The following is an 11,066-nucleotide window of genomic DNA, read 5'->3' as shown; positions in this document are numbered from 1 at the left end:
GAAGGTTAAAGTGTTGTTTTTTCCATTTATTACAGTCTGGATCAGTCCAAATCCATTCTTTGAAGTCTTTCTTTTGAAAAATATAAATATGAATCTCGATAAGTGTTTCGTGCATGAAAAAGATGTAGGAATTCTGGAAAATGCATCAAATGTACGGACATATTTTTTATGCACCCAAAACTAAAATGTGAACCTAAACCTCTTCTCTAGGTGGCTCTGTTGCCAATTTGTTATTGACCTATAGGTGGCGCCTGGGATTCTCGGTTTTGCTCCGCCCACCTGACGGCAGTTTGATTGACATCTGCGAATATCGGATTACAAGATGGCGGTCTGTAGATGTTAGCGAGGAGGCCGTCAGAGTTGTTGTGCTTTCTTTGCATTTAACTGTTTTATCATCAGGCCTGTTGCTTAGCCCTTTTATATCGTACACGTATTGTGTTTATGAAGTTGGCCCCAAAATACAGGATTGCTGCCGTAAACCGTTATTAGACGCGCGTGTTTCATAACATGCAGGTGAGAAAAAAGTTAACAGGTCGAGGAAAACACTAGACGGGGTGAGCTGGTAGCCTGTTAGCTCCGACTCGGTTAACCATGTCGGACACTCGGCGGCGGGTGAAAGTGTACACCCTAAATGAAGACCGACAGTGGGACGACCGGGGCACTGGACATGTTACGTCCTCGTTTGTGGAACGACTGAAGGGGATGTCGTTGTTAGTTCTAGCCGAATCTGACGGTAAGTTCCTCGTTAGCTTAGCCGCGTTTACATAGCGCTAGCTAGCCTTAGCATGCTAGCCACAGCTTGTTCAGACTCGGGGTTTACAGTAGATGATTAATTGATTTTATAAGTCTGTTGCAATAAAAGCGAACTGACTTTGGGGGTTAAAGTTGGTTATTCCGTTCATTCAAACCAATCTTTGTGTATTTTTTAGATTTCCATTATTTCCTTTTTGTGTAATAGACATCCACATAGTTAGGGGGTGCGCTTCGAAGTCTCGTTGCACACGTAGAAACTTATTATAATAGGCTTCCCGCATTCGCTTGTATACAGATTATTTAAAGTTTTTTAATATTTGATCAACTTATTGAAAATGTTATGTTTTGCACATGTTATTATATTAACAGGCTAGTTGCCTGCTTTTTTTTTTTTTTTACCCGTTCTCTTTTACTTTTTCAGGTTCATTACTGTTGGAGTCGAAGATAAGTCCGAATACCGCATATCAGAAACAACAGGTAAACCCTTTATACTGGGATTGTTATTGTTAGGGCTGCATCTAACGGTTTATTTGCATATCGATTAATCTGTCGATTATTTTTTTGATTAATAATCAAATAGCCAAAGGTCCCTAAGGTGAAACTAAATTTTTTCCACCTGAGGAGTTCTGGATAGAAAATATTGACAAAAGAAAACATTAAATGCAAAATGTTTATATATTTTGTTTTACAACCTTGGTATAATTACTGCTCTAAGTGGATTGCTCTATCAGCTAAAGGTATGTTTTACAGTCTCTATACGCCAGTCAACGATTAATAGTTAACGATTGATTCAATAATCGGTAAATATTGATTAATCCAATTCATTCTTTCAGCCCTAGTTATTGTGTATAAAAAAAAAACGTACCATGTTAATTATCATTTTTAAAAACCATAAATAAATGTGAATTTGTTATGGATCTGAGTCAAACAATTTTTTCCTGTTTTCAAGGCTGCACTTAAAAAAAAATGAAATTGTCTAGAGAGCTGTTCTTAATGAAATTTTTGTTTACATTTGTGTATACGAAATGACAAAATAAATCTTTCTAAGTCTAAACTGGATATTTCTTTCTCTTGCTTCTAGGACACGCTGATTGTCTGGTCAGAAGCAGATAATTATGACCTTGCCTTGAGTTTCCAGGAAAAAGCAGGCTGTGATGAGATCTGGGAGAGGATTTGTCAGGTATTATTTTTTTTTTTATACAAAGAACTGATTGTTGCCTTTGTGTTCTGTGACAATTTATCATTATTTTCTCCTTTATTGTTACTGCTGTGAATCTGTAGATGTTCTTTCTATTCTATCCTAACCAGCCATGCAGTCTTAAGCCATACCTATTTTAATTAACTTCTGTAGGAATGCACTTCAGCACCAGTTTTTCTTCATTTGTATATATTTTAATTAAATATTGAGAGAGTTTATGGGAGTGGTGGCCTAGTGGTTAGGGTCCCTTAACTCCACACTGCTCCCTGGGCGCCACACAATGTCAACTAGAGATGTCCCGATCCAGGTTTTTGCACTTCCGATCCGATACCGATATTGTTTTTGGACTTCCGATCCGATACCGATACTGGCCGATACCAGCCTATCCGAGCATGTATTTAAGTTTAAGTTAAAGTATTTAGCCTTAGTTGTAAGACTCATGTTGAAAAGGGTTTTAGTACTCTTGATAACATCTAGCCAGCTAAATTAGGTGAGATTGAATAAAACACAATGCTTGGTAACAACAAACTTACCTGTTTATTAAGAGATAAAAACAAACTGGACAAAATTATGAATAGCAATCTGAAATTGCACAGTGAACAGTAAAACCGTAAACAGTTAAAGGTGCAAGTATTACTGTAAGTTTTAATAAAAATGCAAAACAGGGAAACACTGGCGCAAAATAGTGGAATGGATCGTTTCAATCGGCGAAACTGGAAAATACGGACCGGATTTTTTTTTTAAACTGGATCGGCAGTCTGGATCGGCATTTTACATGCTTTGCCGATACGCATTTTTTTGCCAATATCGGCGAAGCCTAATGTCAACCCGTTGCTTCTCAAGGGGATGGGTTAAATACACAGTCAATTTTGTTGCTCTGTACTTGTGACAGTGTAATGACAATGAAAAGCTGGGCAAAGCTGGGGATTTATTATTAAATACATGTCTTAGCTGCTAAATAAGATGGTGGTTTTTTTTAATTCGTGATCAGAACCCCATTTTTGTATTGAAATTGCCATAGTGCAGATAATGATACATCATGGATAATCAACACTACCTCAAGTTGCTAACTGTGAAGATGCTTTCATTTTATTGATTTGTGTAGTTACAGCCAAACATTTCTTACTTAGGTTCAAGGTAAGGACCCTGCTATGGACATCACTCAGGACCCCATCGACGAGTCGGAGGAAGACCACTTTGAAGAGATTCCAGAGACCACCCACCTGGTCGAGCTCCCGCCTTGTGAATTAGGTCGGCTTGAAGAAATTGCAGATCTGGTGACTTCTGTCTTGTCCTCGCCCATTCGGAGGGAAAAACTTGCCCTGGCGCTGATGAACGAGGGATACATCAAGAAACTGCTGGGTCTCTTCAGAGTTTGTGAGGACCTGGACAACCGAGAAGGCCTTCATCACCTCTATGAGATTGTGCGAGGCATCTTGTTCCTCAACAAAGCAGCCCTGTTTGAGGTCATGTTCTCTGACGACTGTATCATGGATGTGGTGGGCTGCCTCGAATACGATCCAGCTCTGGTTCAGCCAAAACGTCACAGAGAGTTTCTGACCAAGACAGCAAAGTTCAAGGAGGTGATTCCCATCACAGACTCAGAGTTGCGACAGAAAATCCACCAGACCTACAGAGTTCAGTACATCCAGGACATAATCCTGCCCACACCCTCAGTCTTTGAAGAAAACTTCCTGTCCACACTCACATCCTTCATCTTCTACAACAAAGTGGAAATTGTCAGTATGTTGCAGGTAAGAACCCAAACAGGTTTACTTACAGTGTAAGGAAAAGTGATAAGTTGATGTATTTTGAAAAAGTTTCTAATTTATGATGATTTTTGCTATTTTTGTATCCAATCTTTACAGTCCAGTGTACTATTAACAATGAATGTTATGCTGTCCTGCTGTGACCTTATTAAATATGGCACCCTTCCGTTTTTCCTAATAAAAAAAAACCCATCCTGCAAGGTAAATGACTGATAGAAATTCCCTCTTAAGTGGGAACACATTTTATGACAATATTTAAAGAAAATACATGGATTCCTTCAATGTATACAGAGTTATATGGCTGTAACAACTATATATTTATCTTTCAAGTAATAATTTGTGTGTCAAAAGTGCTCTCTAGCTAGAGATCAAACAAAGTGATTTAGAAAACATGGAGTGAATTGGTCAGGATGCATTTTAAGCTTCGGGGTTCTTAGGTGATCTGTTGCAGTAATTTGTATTGCACAACTTTTTATGTTACCGACATTCTTAAAGTGTTTGTGTATTCTCTGTGTTTCAAGTCTAATCTGTTCAGATTATATACATATTTTAAGGGCATCTCTGTTTTGATCAAATGTTTTTAGTACCTGCCTGTCTTATTTGGCTTAAAATTAAAATATATTAATATAACATTCCTGGTGTTTGTTTTGAAACAAAGTCTTACGTATTGGGGAGTAATTGTCAGAAAAAATCAAAGGTAAAGCGAAGGAGCAAAGTGACATTAAAGAAGTGATGGGAGTATAAATTCTCTGTTAGTCTTTTCCAACAGTTCTTATACAGGTGATTGGAAACATTTCTAGAGGTAATCATCATGGTAAGCGCCAATAAATGTCAGGATTGGGTTTTTATTTTATTTTAGTTTGAATCTATCTCAAAGTTGTCTTTATCTTGTTTTCTCCATTTCTAAAATGTTTTCTGATGTTGTCGCAGGAGGATGAGAAGTTCCTCACTGAGGTCTTTGCACAGCTGACAGATGAAGCCACAGAAGAAAGTAAAAGACGGGAATTGGTAAGTCAGTAAAACTCAAAATGTAACGGCTCTTTTATTTTAAATTATTGTTGAAATGTGCTTTAACTTGCTTTTTTCTCCTTTTACTCTGCAGGTGAATTTTGTTAAGGAATTCTGTGCTTTTTCCCAAACATTGCAGCCACAAAACAGGGATGCTTTCTATAAAACTTTGGCAAATCTCGGGATTTTACCTGCTCTTGAAATAGTGATGGTACGTTGTTGGCGCTTCTATGAATGTGATTAAAATCTTATGATCAGTTTGTCCAAACATTGGAAGAATGAAAACTCCTAGGCTACACATGGCATGATCTTTGCTTTAATCAAATAATTTCTTTTAAATAAATATTTTTTAGCTGTATGGATGTTAGAAACCTCAAAATTAGAATCATCATAAAACCAACTTAAGACTTTAAATACAGCGGTGTTTACTGGGCGTCCATTTCTAAACGGAATGGACAAATTACGTTAATCTGAAAATCTTACATACTCTGTCACTTAATAATTTTAGAATCTTGCTGTGTGAAATAGCCTTTAATAAGAATGATCATGCCTGATCAAGCAGCTTCCTGTTGATGAATAATTATGCATTCAGGTTACCAAACATCCAAAAAGGCAAAGATTAGATAAACCCACTAAGGTGACTTCCCTTTATTCTGCTATTCTGCTGATGAATCATTTAAAACTGGAAATGATGCATTTTTTTGTATTTCTTCTAAAACATCTTTTCTAATCTCTTTGATTTTCTGTAGGGAATGGATGACTTGCAGGTGCGAGCAGCGGCTATCGACATATTCTCTTACCTGGTGGAATTCAGCCCATCGATGGTCAGGGAGTTTGTCATGCAGGAACCGCAGCAAACGGAAGATGTGAGCATTGGTTTACAGAACTGTTCTAGTTCTGGATATTTACTCCCCAGTCTGTGATCTTTAGTGTGGAATAATGTAAATAATGTAGCTTTATGCTCAAGATTTAAAGTGTAAGTTAACACAAGTCCTGTTTTTGAAACCATTTATCCAGTTAGATCCCTTTTATTTATTTATATATATATATATGCACACACAAATTTATGAGTTTTCGAATAGATGTGTCTGTTAATGGTTGTCTGGTTTTTATGCATCTCTTTCAGGATGTTCTCCTGATCAATGTTGTGATCAAGCAGATGATTTGTGACTCTGATCCAGAGTTAGGGGGCGCTGTCCAATTGATGGGTTTGCTCAGGACACTCATTGACCCTGAAAACATGCTGGCCTCCACCAATGTGAGTAAAAACCAGTTACAATTAAGCCAGTTCCCATACAAAACCACCACTTTTTTCTTTATTTCCTGCTTGTTTGTTTAATCCTCACATTTTGTGTGGGTCCAGGGATACAGACATTGATGAATGGAGCCTTGTTTTTAAGTTCAGAGCCTTGTAAAAGTAATCACAAACCTTTTCACATTTTATCACTTTGCCTTATGCCTGTAACAATTAATATTAATGCGACTTAACTAGGACTGCATGGAATACGGGAAAACCTGCAGTAACACAATAACAGTGCCTTACGTGATAATTTCTTGCAATATATGAATAAATATTTACAGTGCACCTGAAAAGCTTTCACTGTGCTTCACTTTTTCAACATTTTAAGAGTAGCCTCATTCCAGATTGTATAAAATGAATCTTTCCTGTGAAGTGCTCTTAATACCTTACAGATCCAATCTTAGTTTACATATTGATGTCTTTCCGCTCTGCATTTATAGCAAAAAAAAAAAGCCCCAAAACATTCCTAGGACATGTTTGACAAATCTGTGGAATAATGACTTGGGATAAGATGTGATGTGGGTTAGTTTTATTCATTTATTTTTTAAACTAGACGGATGAAGTCTTCTCAGCACACTGTATTCCTGGCCATCAGGCCCTTAGTGTGGTGCAGCTGTTGGATGCATAGCTTCATATTGGATAACTGGTGGGGAAGAAACGGCACTAGACTAGAGCTAGATCATCCTTTTCTCCATTTAAACCCACTGCAGAAAGTTTGGGAAATGTGGGAATATATCATTAGAAATTTGGGAAATTGGTGCCCTAAACTATAAAGGTAAAAACTACAGGGTGCATAGAGTCTGCTTGACTTCTGGTATAAGCACTGCTTAAAACTTTGATTGTGCTAGGACTTGTTGTTTCAGGTTCTCCAAAAGACAGGTTTTTTCCAACCATGAGTCCTTCATCATTTACTTTACATCCACTTTTCTATCTCTCTGCTCATTAAAGCTTCATAATGGGTGTTTGCTATCCACCCGAAGCGGGCAGGCATCTAATGTATACAGATCTGTCTGATTGCCTAAATACATGAAGGTTTTCGATTGATTGGTGCTTCACAGAACATAAATCGTAAATGTGGCTAAGGAGAAAAAGAATCAGACACTAAAAGATGCCGACGTGAAGGTTTGTCTTCTTACAGGACAAACTGAAATCAGAGCTGCAATAAATGCATTAAGGTTCAAAAATATGTTAGAATGGCCTAGTCAAAGCTCAAACATAAATCCATTAGAGAATGTGTGCAAAGCTACAGTTTTAAAGTTCTTCTAAACCTCAAACTATTCATTTCTTCTCCTTTTCAGTTATGCTTTGCATTTGGGTTTATTATGACGATATAAAATCTCTAGTCTATTGTATTTTTTAATAATGAGACAAAACTAACATTACTAGGGCACTGAATGACTAAACTTTGTACAGTTTTAAACTGATGCACTTTAACCTAATTTCTTCCAGAAAACCGAGAAGACAGAATTCCTGGGTTTCTTTTACAAGTACTGTATGCACGTCCTGACCGCTCCTCTTCTGGCCAATACTGCGCATGACAAGAACTCGAAAGGTAAACTAGACACATAGAAGCACCGTATTTCTGACTGTAAGATGTTTGATACTCACTGCTGTGGCCTTTCAGATCATCCAGAAGGATCTGCAAAGATGAATCCAGTTTGTCCAGGTGGGTTCTGATGGATTTTATTAATCTAACTTGACTTATTTAATGTTTGAATTGTTTTGATCAGAGGCATTTTTTTTTTTTTGTGTGTGTGTAGACAACTTTCAAACAGCTCAGCTGCTCGCACTGATCCTGGAGCTTCTCACGTTCTGTGTGGAGCACCATACCTACCATATCAAGACCTATATTATGAACAAAGACCTGCTCAGGAGAGTTCTGGTGCTCATGAATTCCAAACATACCTTCCTTGCTCTTTGTAAGTCCCAATTTACAAACCTATTAAGACGTCCTTCCCCAAAATCGTACAGCAATGGTTGACTTCCATTTCATTTGCATCTAACACTGCATTAAAACTGACTTTTTCTTTGGCCAAAGGCGCGTTGCGTTTCATGCGCAGAATCATTGGTCTAAAAGACGAGTATTACAACCGCTACATCATCAAAGGGAACCTGTTTGAGCCCGTCATAAATGCCCTGCTGGACAACGGCACCCGATACAACCTCCTCAACTCGGCCATCATCGAACTCTTTGAGTTCATCAAAGTGGTGCGTCAACGTGAAATCCAAACCTCGGTAAAAAACCGTTAGCCTTTCTGAAAAGTTAATTGTTCTCCTTTTCTTCCCAGGAGGACATCAAATCTCTCATAGCTCACATTGTGGATAATTTCTACAAAGCACTTGAATCCATCGAGTATGTTCAGACGTTTAAGGGCCTGAAAGGTCGATACGAGCAGGAAAAAGACAGGCAGAGTCAAAAACTCAACAGGTGAGTGAAGTAACGGGAATATTTTCCTGGATGGTTTCCTGAGAGGGATGGTTTGGGAGCTGGAAGGTTCTAAAAATCCACATTTCTGTAGGCTTTTTTAAAGAACACTTCTGAAATGGCCTGGCAGCAAAACTATAGATCCTATTTTAAAGTGTTAAGGGGGATGAAATAAATGACTTACTAACAGCTGGAATGAGGATCATCATAGTGAAGTGATTCGGATCAGTTTAAAGTTCTGTATAAGCAAAATGGTGCTTTTTACATCATGTTTCAAATTTGTTCTTATAAGATATCGCAGAGACGCACGGCCGTTGGACGAGGATGAGGAGTTGTGGTTCAACGATGACGACGAAGATGACGAGGGAGAGACTGTGGAGAGGAGGATGGACGAAGACTTCTCTGACAGCTATGAGAAGTTCATGGAAGCCAAAAAGGGTAAGCTGCGCCGCTCTGAATGTATTCAGCTTCCTGGAAACGTTTGATTCAACTCCTGAATCTAAACATGGCTGCCGTCTGTTACCGTAGGAGCCGCCAACGGAGCCAACAACGCCAAGTCTGCCGCTGTACCACCTGCCTCACCAGCCGTCACTTCGAACAGTTCATCTTCCTCTGTCAAAACAGTTGTTCTTCCTGCCACTCCTGTTGCTAAGGTAACCCATGTCCATAAGTGTGGATTTAAACCATTTAACCATGAAAACCATTTAAAATAATTGTGTAAATTCTTCCCCCCTCTCTTTTTCATTTAGACTGCTCTTGTTGGTTTGGTGGACTACCCTGATGATGAGGATGAAGAGGAAGAAGAAGAAGAGGAGGAGGTGGAGGAGTCTCCAAGAAAGCGACCCCGTCTGAGCTCTTAAGGCTAATAATAGTCCTCTCTGGTTTGGCCATGGTGGGCGGACGTCACGTCCCTCCCACTTCCTTCTCCCCCGGCTTTCTCAGCCTGCCGGTGCCGCCCTTTGGTCCTTCTGAGGTGTTGCACCAAATGAGATGAGCCACCCGCCTTTCTCAGTACTGAACTCTGCTCCTTGCTCCCTCTCTGGAAGGAGGTGGAGAGCTTCTCTGGAAAGACAGATTGCAGTCTGTTTCTGTAGACTGAGTTTCAGTTTATTTTTTTTTTAATTAAAAACAATCCAGTCAGGAAATCCAAATCTCTCTTCTCTAAAGGAACCATCCTTGCTTTTCACTTGTTTTCCTCCACTTTTCCTTCAGCGTTCAGCTGTCAAACAAGCCTTGGTTTAGTCCTATCCTCCTTTTTTTTCCTCTGTATTTCTGTCGCTGCAAAAGCCAGGAAGCTTCAGCACAACAACAGTCTTTGACATCCATCACCGAACCAAACCGAAGAGACGGCAGAAAACTAAACCCAGCCAGCCAGCACCAACTGTTCAGCTGGCCGTCCAGGCTAGCAGGACTAGCCCTGAGAGCTCGGCTGGCTGGAGCAGATTGTTTCAGATTCAGGGCAGCATAGAAATGTTAAATGAAGGGGGGGAGGTGACGAAGCGAAATGTGGATGAACACTCAGCTGTGATGCTGCTGAGCTCCAGTAGAGCAGGACTCAAACGTTAAAAGCCATGGCATCAGAATACAAACACAATGTTTTGCGGGGCTGTGTTAGCCAGGAGTCCTACATTTCACAAGTCTGTTGAAATACTGTATATATGTTTCTCTTTCTACCCATATTTCCACAATGTGGTTTTAAAAAGAGGGAGATGCCCACCTGCCTTTTTTCTTTTTATTTTGTCATAACAGAAAAAGGTGGGGATCACTGTTCACCCTTCCGTTTGAGTCAGTATAAACTTCTGAAAAGGTTAAATGTCAGGTAAAAAAAAAAAAAATCAATATTCGTACTGCAGCAATGTCACTTTTGAAGACACCATTTGGAGGATGTTAGGATTTTCTTCAGTTTGGGTTTGGTGGCCTTTCTGTAATCCAGAGCCAAACATTCTGCTCTGGTTTCATTTGACCTAAGCTCCACCTTTCTTAAGGCTGAGTAACTCGCCGTTCACACAGATCACAGGTGCAGAATTCCCCACTTCATTGGAGCTGAAAGTCTTTCATATCCATACCAGCTGATATTCCTGAACACATTTTGCTCCATATTTGCTTTATTTTAAAACTGCAGTGAAATAAGTTGAAGGAAAAATTTTGATGCAATGCAAGTATGAATGGATGAGCTTCTTTTCATCTGATTGCGACATGATTTGGCCCTTATGGTTGAGGCGGTGTAGATTTTAAATTTACTTTGTTTTACTCAGTCAAAACGCACAGAGTCAGATGAAGGGATTGAAAACATGAGTACGAGGATAAAGGCAGTGTGGCTGGAACGTCTAAGATGCCAATGTGCTTGTCTGGAGCTGAGCAGCTTTGCTCCTTTCTGTCAGCATCACCCAGCAGTGACCATTTCTGCTCTCAACTTGTACCAAGTGCATTTAGTACCACTGTCCATTCTTAACATTTGTATGAATTTATTTGATAAGTTTTGAAATTAAATGTGATCCTGACATCGAACTTTTGAAATTTGATGGTTTCATTCTTTTTTTGGTTGTTGGTATGATCTGCGTATCTGGATGTAAATAGATGCTAATTTGTGATTTAACAGGTGACACCTTTCTA

At 39.1% G+C, this 11,066-nt stretch overlaps 1 protein-coding gene across 1 annotated transcript; it reads left to right on the top strand.

The window, feature by feature from the left end:
* Positions 1–298: 298 nt before the first annotated feature.
* Positions 299–10,970, top strand: ppp4r3b (protein phosphatase 4, regulatory subunit 3B). The gene is made up of 16 exons (XM_038295733.1): positions 299–733; positions 1,175–1,230; positions 1,835–1,933; positions 3,082–3,705; positions 4,651–4,728; positions 4,823–4,939; positions 5,478–5,594; positions 5,855–5,986; positions 7,478–7,580; positions 7,653–7,694; positions 7,789–7,947; positions 8,067–8,236; positions 8,317–8,456; positions 8,746–8,891; positions 8,982–9,106; positions 9,203–10,970. Exons 1-16 carry the CDS (start codon positions 592–594, stop codon positions 9,311–9,313), a joined length of 2,361 nt encoding a protein of 786 aa, XP_038151661.1. The 5' UTR covers positions 299–591; the 3' UTR covers positions 9,314–10,970.
* The last annotated feature ends 96 nt before the right edge of the window (positions 10,971–11,066 follow it).

Source organism: Cyprinodon tularosa, unplaced genomic scaffold (assembly GCF_016077235.1).
Source record: "Cyprinodon tularosa strain WSP-4 unplaced genomic scaffold, ASM1607723v1 ctg359, whole genome shotgun sequence".
Taxonomy (NCBI): domain Eukaryota; kingdom Metazoa; phylum Chordata; class Actinopteri; order Cyprinodontiformes; family Cyprinodontidae; genus Cyprinodon; species Cyprinodon tularosa.
Note: the sequence above shows the minus strand (reverse complement) of the source record. Positions and strands in the feature narration are given on the sequence as shown.

Excerpts from the sequence above, each read along its gene's own strand:
- ppp4r3b (XM_038295733.1), top strand. The coding sequence starts at position 592 with ATGTCGGACACTCGGCGGCGGGTGAAAGTGTACACCCTAAATGAAGAC. Across the intron at positions 7,695-7,788 it reads GATGAATCCAGTTTGTCCAG|ACAACTTTCAAACAGCTCAG; the intron begins GTGGGTTCTGAT and ends GTGTGTGTGTAG. Across the intron at positions 8,237-8,316 it reads TCTTTGAGTTCATCAAAGTG|GAGGACATCAAATCTCTCAT; the intron begins GTGCGTCAACGT and ends TTTTCTTCCCAG.